We start from the raw sequence: 15,671 nt of genomic DNA on the forward strand, positions 1-15,671 counted from the left end.
CTCCGTGAACAAAAATCTTTATGTGTCACGCCTATTTTTTATTATATTCGTGTATCTCCTGATATTTTTCTACAATTTTTAGTAAATTATTTTTAAATGAGTAAGTGGATCTAAATTAAGTTTTGCACAAATACTTATTAGAGTTTTCTTAATATATGTGAAAATTTTTATTTCGTTGGCAATGTTTTTTCCTTGTCAAATTTGTCAATAAGTTTTATTACAAGTTTTAATACACGATTTTCCATAAAAATCAATACTAATTTTAAATAATTTGCAAACCGTTAAGAAAATTGTGTTCTGGTTTTGCACAGATACTCAGAAGAAATAGTAGAACAGTCTACGAAATTTTCATGCTTTTGTCAATGTTTTGACATATGACACATACATCCTTAAAGTGTACGCCGAAAGCGTATCTGTGCGAACGTCTCGCGTCGGTAAAAGCTTGCAAAAGCCATTACTGACGGCGAGATAGACGCTTTTCTTCGTGCGATCACAAATCCCGCCTCCCACCGACTGCTTTGGCGAACTTTGAAAGCGATGAGATCCAGATGGCTGCTAGTTTCGCAAACTTTGCTGACCAATCTCTCATGAGCAAGAGCGCAGAAGCAGGTACGGGACATTACGCGACGCTATGTGGTGGTGACGCTCCCATAATTAATGATCCCATAAACCGGCATTATCGTAATGACGCACCGCGTTGATATCGATCTCCGCCTAGATTCTAGAGAACTGTGAAACACTTCTACTCTCTCTCGTCCCTCCTCCACGAGTCATAATTAATAGATAGTAATCAAATATTATATCGTATAGAGATCGTCGATGGTAAATTATTATAACGGCCCCGACGCGTTATGATTTACAGTTAGACAAGCGCACTTTATAGATAGTTCGATTACGACGACAATCTTGTACAAAAACGATTAATCATCGTTTAATATTCTTCACGATATATCGATCCCATTTACGTTACAACTTTGGTCAATTTTTCACGCTGGATGGAATATAACTCCTATTTATAATCTATTCATGAGACGGAGAACCCATTTAGGATTTTAACTAACCGTTATATATATATATATATATATATATATATTGTTTATTTCAATTGGGAATTTTATTTCGGTTCTGCATTATTAAAAATATTGCGCGGCGAATTTTCGCGGATAAGCGCGGCGACTCATGAATAACCCATACGTTGAAAAATCTTTTATATGCAAATATTGCATCGCATATTATTCGCTAATCGAATATTAATTCGCGCGCTCTATTATCAGTCAATTTCTCGACCAAATAAAATCTCCAAACACATTTCCATAACGCAAATACAGACCACATTATTTCACGAGAATTTTCGACATAACTTTACTCATTAGAATTATTGACGCAACATAAAAGGTCACCAATTAAAATAATAATTGAACTGTGGCAGATGAATAATATATATATATATGTGTATTTTTTAACTTTAATGTTACTTGAGAGAGATAAACATGCTACAAAACGATTTTACATTTGTTCTAAGAGCACAGATACATTCGTTCATGCTAACAAGTATTACAAATTTCGATGAATTTCACTGACAATGAGAAAAACTGTTCAGAAACGCGTCCCTTCCGTATTTTTGCGTCGCTTTTCCGTACACAGGATAGAACGGACGAGGCCACGGCGAAACGTAAAAGTAATTTGTCGGATGAAAGCGCCGAAGTAGCAGGCGGGGGGGGAGGGGGGCTAGAACTTTTATTTCAACTTTTAATCCGTCAAAGCATTCATCAGGGAAAATTTGCGCGCGAGAAAAAAATTAATCTGGTAAAATACCTCGCGAGTGCACACGACGATAGGCAGCTCTTAATAACGGAATAAAATACTGCCACTTAAAAGGCCGCTGGACGAAAATAAATAAATAAGGGGACGTACGAGTAATGCGTTTATTATTCTGGAATGATGTTTCACGAAGTTTCCATTACAGCGTAGAACGTTATGACGGTACGGGAAGCGATATTGTAATGCAATTATAATATCCTCTCTCTCCCTCTCTCTCGATGCTTCCGTTGCGAGCATAATTTTTTAATGCAGAGATAAGGTGTGTCGTTTTTTCTAGCGCTGATAATTAACCCAGGAAAGCTTGTAAATTCTAGCAAAACAGGTATTTGATGAAAATGAGAGCACAAGAGGAGCGCGCTGTTATATCGCGACGTAAATCGTCCGTCATTTGCGAAATTTATCAGACCGACGTGGAACGGGCAAGAAAAATATTTGCAATCACAATATTGTCGTAAGCTCTTCAGGTTCTTAGCCGTATACATTGGACTGCTCGAAAAAGTTTCACTATAGCGGCAAGCAAAACAGTTATTAAAGTTATGTTATAATCACTTTGCTAAGCTCTTCGTCCGTTAATTTTGCAAATTTTATGAGCGCTCTTGCCCATGCCTGTCATTGATTTCCAGAGGTAAAAATTACGCTCCCGCAATTTATAAGCCCCGGCTTTTTTAAATTTAATTTATGCAGGACAGTTTTTTTGACAGCGGATATATTTGAATATTATTTTTTATTATTTATTATTTAAATGTCTGTGAGAGATAAATATTTTTTGACAATTTTTATATAATTCTCGTTTATTAAGATAAAAAATATTTAGTCAGTAGAAAAATTTAAAAAAAAATTGAATTGCATTATGTCACAAAAAAATTATAATATATATTTTGTAATTAAAACTATAAATAATAAATGTGACTAATCCGAGAGTTTATGCTTCGATATGAAAAATTTCAATTCTAACTGAGGGTAAACGTAAGCTCTCAGCATTTATCCCGCTGGGATTATCCGTATCAATTCATTAACCGCGAGACATCGCTCTCCAGCCTATCGACGTTAACGATCGACCATAAATATGACCAAACAACGCTCGGAGATCTTAATCAAACGAATCGGGAATTACGGCGGAGTAAATTAATAACGCAGCAACACCAACATCGTCTCCCACCGTGCCCGATTGGCCCAACAAGCTTAACAGCCCGCCATTCGTCTCGCGGGATCGATCGCAACAACCCCTTGAATCCGCTCCCGAAGCTCTCGAAGCTTATCGGAGGGCAGCGGAATCACAGAGGCACGTATATACACAACGCAGGAAACCGGAAGCGGAATAGATGAACGCGAGTCGGTCGGTTTTACGCGCTCCTGGTTTATTCCCGCCGAACTCGCAGACCGTGCCCTGAAAAGCTCTCGGAAGAGGGGCACCCCCGGTTTATCATAATTGCATCTCGCGGCATCCAAGCTCGCTCTTTCTGCCTCTCTCTCTATCTCTCTCTCTCTCTCTCTCTCTTTTAACGAGCACGCAGCGCGACGCAAGCAACGTAGCAGCTCGGGGAAATTAGTATCCGGGTTAGTTTATGCGAGAGACCGCCGCTGCCGCCGTTGCTGCATGAATTATGGATGCATCGGCCAGCCCGCAGCTCTGGCGGATGCGCGAGTTTTTCCGCGCTTTCCAGATTTTCAGACTCCACAGACTTGCTTTTACACGTGGCTAGAAAAAGAGAGCTTTCCCAAGCGCGAAAGACGTTAAATAATATTCGTGGTTATTAGAAAACATAATTGCAAATATATAGACCGAACAGATTCTTTTATAAAGAAAAAGAGCTTTTTATTACTTTTAATTGATAAATATTATATTTATGATTAATATGTCCCAATGAGCAGACATTTTTTAAATATATTTTTAATATTTATTGTTCATTAATTGTAGAATTGATAGTAAAAATGATGCATATTATGTTGCGCAATTTTACATTTTAACGACAACTTCTTCCCGGAGTATTAATTAGACGCATAAATTAAGCCTTTTCTAACTTATCTTGTTTTTTTTTCCCCGTAGCTAATATTTTCTACTGTGCACTGCGACATTTTTTCACCGCGCCAGAGAAACACCTGTCTTTCTTTACCTTCGATGCTAAAAACTTGCAGTCGCGATACGGAAGAGAAAGTCTTTCCTTATGCGGGGATTAATTAAATTTCGATGCGGCCCACCAGGCTGATCGTATGGTTCCTTAATTTCTCCTCTCCTCTGTAACTTTTTATTAATGACTTTTTTTATTAATTCCGCTTCGAGAAGCCTGCCAGGGACGAGTAGAACAGATAAGCGTTAACTACGTCGTGTTAATATATCGAAAATTTTTTGAGCTTTTTCCTGCTCACGCCATTCTGTTGAATTATTTCGAAATGCTTTGGCCATGAAGCGATTTTGTTAAATAAAAAAATCTTAAATGATTTATAATACTGAAAAAATCTTATACGATTTATAATGCTGACCAAACCGGGATATTCACGCGTTTGATCGAATATATGTATGATATAAACCTTCGACCACGATTATTCTCTCTTATTCTTAAAAGGACAAATTAAACGGCAATATTATGTTACCTAAAATACACGATATGGTCTATATATATATATATATATATATATATACATTGCAATCAACTAAGTACAGCGAACTACGTCAAACTGCATCTCGTATAGAAATTTAGCACGACAATGGCGGGATTAGTTCCAGCAGATTGTAGGACTTCCATTGTCCGGATTCAGTCGAACCCGTCTCTCTACATCGCGTCGGTACATTCTCAATTGTCCCGATAGAGTCGGGCGATCCATCAGCTAATCAGTTCGCTTGACATGTTTCTTAGAGAGTGCCGTTTTACATGCAGGCCACGTTCATGCGGGTGCGAAGGTCGTCTTCGAATAATACTAATCTGTCTCACTGTCTTAGATATTTACACTTCTCAGAAAGTTTTTCATTGATGGAATCGTTTAAATAATTAATTTTGTGATTACGTGTATTTCCGGATAATAATAGTTATTAAATTGAAATTACAAAATTGATAAAATTTATTTTTCTCGACGTCTTTACACAAATTAATGATTATTGTTCCAGCAGTAAAATATATTCAACGCGGAACTCTTTTCTGATTTCCAATATTAAATATCTTGATAATTATATTAGAAATCAAGTTTCTTTTAAGATAAAATGTTTCTTAATAAGAATTAAATGATAATACGGTGAAACATAGAAATCCGATAATTAATGGACTTACAACTTACTATTGGAGAACTTTACTTCTCTCTTCCTCCGAGAAAGCTTTTAAATTTTATATCTTCTAATTAGACATTCTGTAAATTATTTCTTAATTATATCACAGAATTGTCTCAGGGCGCTTAGCACATCGAAATTCACAGCGACCGACAGTTGTCGCGGTGATTTTCCAACAGATCCCTATTGAACAATCTTGACGATACAACTTTCGGAAACGCTCCCGACGCTTCTTTCATACTACCCTTCATATTTCACCGGTGCCCTCAAGACCGTCGCCGCCTACTTCCGGTAACTCTGGCGACCGTGCCGGGCTGTACCTTAAGCGGAACTTAATATAGCCGATTTATTGTCATCCCGAGAGGTCGTTTACAGTAAGTTTGCAGCGCGTGCTCGGCGTACGATCCACGTTTTGTCTCTCGACCAATGGGAATCACGTCTGTCGAGTTGCGAGAAGGAGATATTTCTCCTATTATTTGGATCGTTGTTGGAATCAAAATTTTCAGTCTGCTGTTGGTTTTGACAAGTATATATTTTAAAAATTCTTTGTGATATATTTTAAAGTTATTTAGGAAGTACAATATTAAACACATCCGCGTATTAATAATAATTAATTACAAATTCTTACATCTTTCATATTGCGGAATGAAAGTCATAATAAGTGGAATAAATGCGATATCGGAATATCTCTCTTTCAATCTTAGAAAATTTTTTTAATAGTCTTTTATTATACAACTATTAGAAGAAAGGGCAGCTGCTTAATATTCATTATAAAAAAAATGTCAGGATATTAATTATTAATCTTGTCATTGGAAGATGTATTGGATAGTTCCGTTTTAGAGATATAAAAAAACTGGTTTTTTTTTCTAATAGAAAAAAACAGTTGAAAAAAATGTTTTTTTTTTCAATGAAGAAAAAAAAAACAATTTTGTTTTTTCAAAATTTTTTAAAATATAATATTTTTTTTGTTAACATAATAAAAAATACTAAAGTTCTTATATTTTTAATTTATTTATTTTTTTTTTTTTTAAGTGAAAATCAATTTACAGTAATCAAAATATAAAAATATTAAATATCTGAAAGAAAACAGAATTTTGAAAAAAATGAGGCTTGTTTTTTTTCTGTTTATATCTCTATTCGGTGGTTTTTAGCCAACCATCATTAATTACGTTGAATCTTTCCACACGTATATCATTTTCAATGCATGCAAATTTTTTTGTTGATCTGTTTTCTGTCGCTGTCGTTTTGCAATTGCAATCTATAATTTATAAGCTAACTAGCTTAATCAGTAAATTATGAGGTTGTCATTCGATTTTAACTGATTCGTGCAAAACGCTAAAGACCGTGCTCGTTTGAGCAAACGTTGAAACGCATTCATTCCATCTGGGAGGCGCGGGGACATTTCCACCGCATTGCGATAAATCGCGAATCGCGCATAATAAAGGAGTTTGCGAAGTGTCGACGGTAAAACCACTTAGGAGTTCAAATGAGAAATTGCTAAACGTTTGGCGGAGTGTGTAAACGACTCTGTCGCTAAGTTTATTCTCGCGCGCAGATGCGTGCTACCACCAGACGATATCTGAAATGAGAATTGATTCGTCGAGTGCGCAAACCGATTATTACAGCAAGAGCATTCACATTTGTGGTAATCGCAAAATTACGACCGCGGAAATTATCGGCTGAATAATTCTGACGCGAACGTAACATTGCATCGGTAAAAAAAAAAAGATAACATAATATACTATGATAACGCTTCCAATACGATATTTTTATTTTTACAAATGCAAGAGTTCATATGATAAATATATTATTTATATGGAATTACATTGATGAAACGATGTAAGTGTCAATGTCAATAGTATTGACATCATTAAGTGAAATAATAATACTTAATCAGTGATTTAATAATTTTTTCATTTATAAATATCGCATAACAAAACTGATAATTGCAAGAAAAGTAGAAAAAATATTGAAGATCTTGTCGGAGACGCGTGAATATCTGTTATATCGTAAATTATTAATAGACTTTAAAATTACAGTTTATTAATAATAAAGTGAATAAGATATGTATATTTTGAAAAATTCAGAAATGTTGTGACTTTGTTCTACAAATCATATCAAATAATCGATCCTCGAGATTGCTTATAATTATGAAAATGAGAAGAAAAAAAAATTTAATCCATTTTTTTATAAATAAAAATATACTTGTACAATATAAGCAAAGTGCATAAAAATTATATTACATTTTTTATATATAAAGGAAGATTTCTTATATTTTTTTACGCATCAGTTTAATATGCAGTTCTGAATCTAGTTACGCAAGTAATCTTATTATCAGAGATTTGAAAGAATTAAAAACCATTGAATGACGGATGCTTTGTGACATCGCACTCATTATCCGGCAAACGCTGACAGGTGGGTGTTGGCGGTACCTCGCAAACGCACTTAACACACACGGAGCTATAATCTGTAGTTTGATTCAACTCATCACCGAGGTGCATGGTCATGTTACCGAAATAACAAACGTTCTTGTCTGGAAGAAACAGAATCTGAATTATATAATTATACATATAATTGTGTGCCTTATATAATAAAACACACATATTCTAAGAAAGTATAATTTTTTTCGAGCTACACGTCATATTAGAGCATAAAATTACAGCTGACTCACCTCAAAATTTGATATTTAAAAAAAAGAAAAGAAAAGAAAAAAATATATAAATAAATAAAACAAACTTATAAATTTGTTATGATGTCAAGAGCGTTTCAAGAATACTAATGGCGCGTCAACATACATCTACAACATAATTTCCTATGCTTTGTAAACTCATAACGATGATTTAATTAATGATCATTTTATAGAACGGAAATTGATTTGCGTGTTGCTTCTCGCTGCCCGCATGCAACATTTCTCGCAATTAACTCTCATTTCATGCCATTTAAAGCACAGTCGTAATTAGTGTCGCTTGAATGTTCAAATGCGTATCAATACATCATTTATATTTTATACAATGTGTTCATTTGTATCGCAACATTATAGCTATGCGAGTTCGATAAATTGAGACACGTACGAGATATAAAGCTTCACACTTTTCGAGTCGATGTATGACTAATGAAATTAATGAGAGAATACTGAACGATTGAGATCTTTCAAGAGTCATTCCATGTTACTATCTTACTTGTAATAACGAATATAAAACATACCATTAAGGGTTCCGTCAGCAGCCTTCGAATTATCCTCGTTGTGAATAACAGTATCATTATTGTTTTCTAAAAATAAAAGAAATAAAAAAAATAAAAAATATAATTCGTATAAGATCGTGTTATGTGCATAAAATGCAAAATCGCATATCGTGAACTTACGACATCTCGAAGATACGCTGCAACTTGTTTGTGGCGGTTGATTAGAATAATAAACCGGAGCGCACTTATTAAAAATGTTGCTCGCATCACGGAAATCGGGACTGCAATATGGACGTTTAGGTCTCACGCAGAAAGGTTCGATATTTTCCCCTAAAAAATTTTTAGTTTGATACAAAGTACTCAGATTTTACATAAATTTGAATTAAAAATACATTTTAAGATTATTATATGCATATTATTGTGATGTACAGGGCATTTAAATTGTCACAAATATCATAAAAACAAAGCATTTTATAAACAATATTTCAGACAAAAGTACAGTAAGATTATCGAAAACTAAATATTTTACGAGATATTTTATATTTTTTATATTTTTATATCAAAATATGTCAGATTGAGATATAAAATAACTCAAAAAGTACTTAATGAAAAGTTCTCGGAAGCTGAGTAAGCAGTTGACGAGACATCTGACGAGCGGAGCACGAGACATGCCCCGTCAGGGACACCACACTCCTCCCTAATCAACGACCTAATTAATTAATATATATTGAGCGCGCGATGCACCGACGCTAGCTCAGTAACATAGCTCATTAACATCGCTCGCTACTCGCTCGCTCATACCACTAGTATCGATATACCGTACGTATCGCGCCCGACTATTATAATCGCGAATAAGTAACTAAATATTTTACGAAGATATTTTATATTTTTATATTTTTATATCAAAATATGTCAGATTGAGATATAAAATAACTCGAAAAATACTGTCGTAACCCGACCGATTTCTTAATATTAAAAGATAAAACAAGTAAAGTAGAACAGAAAAGATTGAGAAAGAGCTGATTAAAGCAAAGCATTAGAATCAGGGAATATATCAATTTATACCTAACGTCCGGGAGTGTCTTATTTCGAGCGTGGATCCTAATCCTTTGGGCGTATAAATCCCTAAAGACCTCTTCCTTAGCGGCTAGAGGCATAACAATACTTAATGAAAAAATACTTTATTATAGTGTTTTAGAAAGGCCTTAAAAAGGGCTATAAAAATATGCAATAAAAATACGGGTTTCCATCGAAAAAAATAAAATTGACCTTCAAATGACCTTCAAAACGTCCACCAAATTAAATATAAATAATGCTATTCTCTTCCCCCCTCAAAAGCAAACAACTTCTGTCTGAAACATTTTTTTATAAAATGCTTTGTTTTTATGATATTTAAATGTGTCAATTTAAATGACGTATTCTGTATTATAGATATAATCGCGAATTTAATTATAGCTACGATAAATATACACATTATAAATTTACCTTTATATCCTTCTTGGCACACGCAGTTTAATTCTGGGTCATTTTCTACATTAAAGTATTCCCCATCTTTATATATCCTTCCGTTTACATTACAGGTAGGCCTTTCTTCGGGACTTTCAGCTGTGACGTAAATATTTTTATGTACATATTACGTGTGGAGTATACTTTATAGAAGTGTACTCGTAACAAATGCAATAATGTATGTAACTTGTAAACCCAAAATTTAATTATACTAAAACAATATTATTTTATAACTTTCTGAATAATACAGTTCACACACACATACATACATACACAAATATATATTGAGATTCTATTCGTAATAGTTAAATGCTAATGAAAAAATTACTACATTTTTAATGTCAAAAATGCCATTTTTAAAAAAGAAAAAAAGCAGTGATAAAAAAGCGGTCGACACTTTAAGATACTATAGAAAAAATATATATACAAATTTTATATCGCGAATTTTTATTAATTATTATTTCAATCGCGTATAGTTGAAAAAAATAAATGGTGTAAAATTAAATTCACTATTTTTTAATACTAATATTTTCATATGTGTGCATGCATCTTTCAAGTAGTAATCACATACATAATTAACAATTATCGCAAGTAAATATATAAAAAATTTAAAGCTTTCGAAAAAACTATACTTACGACAGATTTCCTCTCCGGGACAACAATGTAACGGAGAACGTTGTCTATAGCAACCAGATTTTACAGATCCAAAGAAACAATCCACTATGGCACATGTAAATGCAGCACTGTCCAAAAAAGTAACGTAGTTTAAATAAGTAAAAACTTAATGATTTTAATACTCACACACACACAAAACAATTAAGAAAAATGTTAAGTCGTACTTACATTTCATCATATCCAGTTCTGCAAGTGCAGCCGACGTCACAAGGATTCGCATCCTCCTCTTTGAGGAGTTCCCCGATCTCGTACTCTTTACCGTTGACGTAACACTTGGTCTTGGATCTCTCTTTCAAATGATCACAGTTGTATTTTGTCGCGCAACAACTGTCCTCTTTTTCGTACACGGGTTGGCAACCGAGCGCCTCGTAATACGCCAATGGACCAGGACATTTCGTTTTATCGCACTTGTCTTTTCGGAAAGGGAGGACCAAAAGAGTTTGACAAAAAATAATTATCCAGATAAGAGCAAATGATTATTAATCTGCTCCGCGTGCTTAAAATTGTGACGTGAAACAATTTCGTGTAGCGAGAAATTAATTTTGAGTATGGCAGAATTATAGAACGGATGAAATTATTCATAAAGTCAAAATGTCAAAATTCGCACGATTACCAAATTAGATTGATATCTCCGAAAAAACGTCGGAAGCATCTCTACAAATCTCGAAAAGATTAATAAAGATAAATTTCTAATTGACAGATTACTTAATGAAGAGATTATTACGTTATATATATATATATTTTTTTTTTTTATGTATAACCCTTTGTCTTTATTGTTAGAATACAAGAATGTTTTGATGATGTGATAAAATGTGTCTTATAAACGCAATATTTAATAAACATCAAGTTAAAATTTTTTATCTAATAATTTTGACATGTTTTTTATGAAAAAATTACATTCATATTTATATTTACTTCATATTTATATTTTATATTGTTCTAATTCGATTTCATTATGATTTTGTTATTCAATACTCACGCTGTATCCTAAGATCACATCAAAATATCGAATTGAAAAAAATAATTTTTTAATCCTTGCTTCACGATTACGGTGAATACAATATTCAAAAAACACACTTCCATCGCATCGTCTTGTCTATTGTTTGCGACTCACCTTGGCCGATTGCGATGGTGACGAACGCCAGATAGGCACATATCTGAATAAGAGAAGGAGAACTACGACGTGTCATGATCGAGCAGCGTGAAAACTTTGGCGATATGTGCCTGCGCTGCGTCATTTATACTTCGAGTGACCGGCTCATCTGGAAGGGATGGAAAGTGGCCCCGAGAGAGATAATATATGCACGATTGACAAAGATACGATGATGTATTATGGAAGAAGGAGAAAATAATACGCGTACGCGTATTGTATGTGTGCGCCGGAATGAAACACATGTATGAGAGTCGGGAAATGTCCAAGAGGAGGAAGAGGGACGAATATGCGCACTAGAGAAGAATGAAAATGGGTGTGAAAGAGAACCTGCATAGAGAGAGAGAGAGAGAGAGAGAGAGAGAGAGAGAGAAAATTGATGAACAATAAGGATACATATGCAGCACATGTATAAAGGATAAAATACTATAAATAGACAAAGAGGAAAAGAGAATGAAAATAAGTTGCTTTATCAGTCATCATTGTATATCCGTTCAATTTATACGTAACTACCATGATGATCGAACAAATTATCTCTCTTACCTTGAATCTTGTTTTATGTGAATTTCTATTACGATATTTCGTATTTAATTAAATTTCTATTATAATATTTTGTATTTTATTTAATTATCGCACTAAGAAAAAAAAGTTGTTAACTTGACTAAATGCGTTCAATTGATTACCATTTTTTTAAATTGAAATATTTAAGTACTTAAGTCAAATATATCATGTTAGATTTGAAATATCGTATTTAATCTAAATACTTAAATATTTCAATTAAAGAAATAGTAATCAGTTGAAAGCATTTAATCAAGTTAACAACTTTTTTTTTCTCAGTGCGGTATTTGTCAATACAGCAGCAAGTTGCTATCAATCTTTATTTTCAGATTATCAAATAAATATTCGTTCTTCTTTAAAAAAAAAAAAGAAAATTATCGAATGTTAAGATTAAAGATAATTCACATCAATTCAATTAATCTATTCAAACGCAATTTTTTTTTATATTTTCTATTTACTAAATTTAGAATGATAATAAAATTATATTTTTAATCTTGTTATCTCATTTTATGGTGTTATAATATATTAACGTGCCACAATAAATTGATTTTGCTCGTTATTCGTTACTCACGTGCAATATTTGTCGCAATTACCTCCTATTTACCGCGATTCATAGCACAGTCGTAATTAGTATCGCTTGAGCGTTCAAACGCATGTTGAATGCCTCATTTATATCTCACACTATATTCGTAATTGTCGAATTGGTTCACATATATTGCATAAATCTCGACTATAAATATCACACACATCATCTATTATTCATATAAAACTAGAAGAAAAAAATAGATAAAATCGGATTTTTGGGTGCGAATTTGTCTCTCGTGTTAGATTAAAATACACGGATATAAGTTTCATTTTTCACTCATATATGTGAAATATTTCAATTTCACAAATTTATTAGCGTAATTTGAGATTAATATGGATAATTTTTACGTAGTAATTGCCACGCCCTTTGTGAATAATTTATAACATTCGATTAAGAATGTTTTATGGCAAACTTCTTGCTCGGGATAATATTTGGTTAGATCTCTCAATCTATGTACTTAGGTTTTGTTGAAGATTCATCAAAACAATCAACACGTGCGCATAAACTACCCGGCACTGTTCAACAAGATTATATGGTTTAAGTAAAAAGGATTTAATAATTTTGTTCTTGCATGTTGTCTGTATTATCTATAATTGACGCTATAAATATTTCGTATCTTTATCAAATTTTAAATAAAATTTGATAAAATAAATTTTCGAAATTATTCGAATAAATTGATCGAAATTTATTAACTTAATAATTAATTGAATGAATTTATGGATGAAAGAAACTTCTGAAAACCCTATAAAGGAAATAAATTTTCCTCTAAACGATGTGTATAAGATTATTTGATGAATAGAATAGATTAAACGTTAAGCAGCTTCCAAGAAACGACAATAAATCGCGCTAAGCGATATATTTTATGAGAAATTCCGTGCAAAAGATGTGAATTATATTCACATATCTAACACGTGCTATTATGACAGAATAATTCCAAACTGTCGACATATACGAGGAAATGTGATGTAATTTGAATAATGTGACGCCGTATATGAATCTTTCAGTATATCGTACATCATAATATTGGAAGAAAATATGCTGCACGACGATGTAATGTATTAAATATCCGTATTAAATATTCACAATTGTCGCGATATCTGCAGAAAAATATTGAAGACCTTTGGGGTAAAATGTGAAACGGTTGTCGAATTGACAGCACGTTTTTATACCAAGGTTACTTAAATTTGTACGACGAACAGGCTGTATACTAAATGAAAATAATTTGTTAACAGCGATAGGCTCAAGGCAAGAACAATTAAGCGGGAAAACTGATAAATAAGAGTCAAAGCGCGAATATCGGTGCGCGAACTTATTATTGTTAAATTTTATTAACCAATATGCATTAAAAGTTTACGTTTCAAACGTTTTTTAATCCATCTTCAGTACGGATATAAATATATAAAGATTAAATTGAAATTTTAAAACTTGACATACATAACATTTGCAGTTGCAGTCAAATTTTAAATTACAAATAATAATCAAAATGATGGCTCACTATCGTCGGTGGTTTACAATATATAATTACTATCATCATACAATATATCATTATAATATATCATTATATTATAAACCACCGATATAATAAATCTCTACTATAAATATCACATACATCATCTACTATTTATAAAATTAGGAGAAAAAAAGAGATAAAATTGGATTTTTGGGTGCGAACTTGTCTCTCAAGTTATGCTAAAATATACGGATATAAATTTCATTTTTCATACATGTATGTCAAATATTTCAATTTTAAAAATTTATTAGCGTAATTTGAGATTAATATGGATAATTTCTACGTAATGATTACCTCGCTCGTCGTGAATAATGTATGACATTCGATTGAGAATGTATTTATAGCAAAATTTCTTGCTCGGGATAACATTTTGTTGGATCTCTCAATTTGTAGCATCTAGGTTGTGTTAAAGGTTCATCGAAATACCGATAATTTTCGTGTAATTTAATAAAATAAAAAGTATTATGATAAAAATTATTATATATCATTATAATATTCATATTATACGTAACTATCATAATGATCGAACAAGTTATCTCTTTTATCTTGAATTTTATTTTGTGTGAATTTTTATTAGAATATATGTATATATACATACAGGGTGGTCCATTTTAAAAGAGCCAGTCAAATATCTCGAAAAATATGGAAGATACGGAAAAACGTTTCAGAAAATTCACACAAAATAAGATTCAAGGTAAGAGAGATAATATGTTAGATCATTATGGTAGTTACGTGTAATTTGAATATATAATGATATATAATAATGATTGATAAAGTAAATTATTTTCCATAATAACAGCGGTAGGTAAGAACAATTAAGTCGGAAAACTGGCGAATAGGAGCCAAGACGCGGGTATCAGCGCGCAAACTTATTATTGTTAAATTTTATTAACTAATGTGCATTAAAAATGTACGTTTCGGATTTTAGGGTCCATCTTGAGCATGGATATAAATAAATGTTACGTCCGGTAGATTCCACGATTCTTTTCTTTCATAAAACTCTATCACTGGTATAAAAAAATACATTTTTTTAACCATGAGACGGATCAATAAATATTTCGGGACTAAGACCCACGTCAAAGATTTGAAAATTTTAAACAAAGATAAGAGATCCTCGAACGCTAGAAATCTAGACCATGTGCGTACGGAAAACAAACAGATGGATCAAATATTCAACTCTAAGGTCTGCGCAACGGGCTTAAGATCCGTAACCAGATCTCGCAATACTTGACACCATGTGCTCGCCTGCTAGACCACCCTCTTGTGTTATCTGTTTCAGATAAATTTCAACGGGAATAATAAAAATGTCAACTTAGCCGATTATAACGGACTCTCCAATAGGCTGGACTTAACTTCTAAAAACAAAAGCCTACACCAATAGACGTAATTTCTGGACCTTCTTCTGGAAGGGTAGCACCTCCTA

The 15,671-nt window shown here is 32.8% G+C and overlaps 2 protein-coding genes across 4 annotated transcripts in view; both read right to left on the reverse strand.

Annotated features, from left to right (window-relative positions):
* LOC115233379 overlaps positions 1 to 15,671 on the reverse strand; it is a 249,668-nt gene that overhangs the window by 58,897 nt on the left and 175,100 nt on the right. The gene's annotated exons all lie outside the window — the stretch shown is intronic.
* LOC115233381 (kielin/chordin-like protein) lies at positions 6,823 to 11,715 on the reverse strand. The gene is made up of 7 exons (XM_029803761.1): positions 11,559 to 11,715; positions 10,613 to 10,856; positions 10,406 to 10,512; positions 9,749 to 9,868; positions 8,444 to 8,593; positions 8,285 to 8,350; positions 6,823 to 7,613 (listed from the first exon to the last, which is right to left on the reverse strand). The coding sequence occupies exons 1-7, from the start codon at positions 11,680 to 11,682 to the stop codon at positions 7,432 to 7,434; spliced, it is 993 nt and encodes a 330-aa protein (XP_029659621.1). The 5' UTR covers positions 11,683 to 11,715; the 3' UTR covers positions 6,823 to 7,431.

The sequence above is a fragment of the Formica exsecta genome, unplaced genomic scaffold (assembly GCF_003651465.1).
Source record: "Formica exsecta isolate Colony F162 unplaced genomic scaffold, ASM365146v1 scaffold174, whole genome shotgun sequence".
In the NCBI taxonomy this organism is placed as follows: Eukaryota; Metazoa; Arthropoda; class Insecta; order Hymenoptera; family Formicidae; genus Formica; species Formica exsecta.

Coding starts and splice junctions, on each gene's coding strand:
- LOC115233381 (XM_029803761.1), bottom strand. CDS start 11,682: ATGACGCAGCGCAGGCACATATCGCCAAAGTTTTCACGCTGCTCGATC. Junction 10,857..11,558: donor CACCATCGCAATCGGCCAAG/GTGAGTCGCAAA, acceptor CTTTCCGAAAAG/ACAAGTGCGATAAAACGAAA. Junction 9,869..10,405: donor TCCCGGAGAGGAAATCTGTC/GTAAGTATAGTT, acceptor TTTACGTCACAG/CTGAAAGTCCCGAAGAAAGG.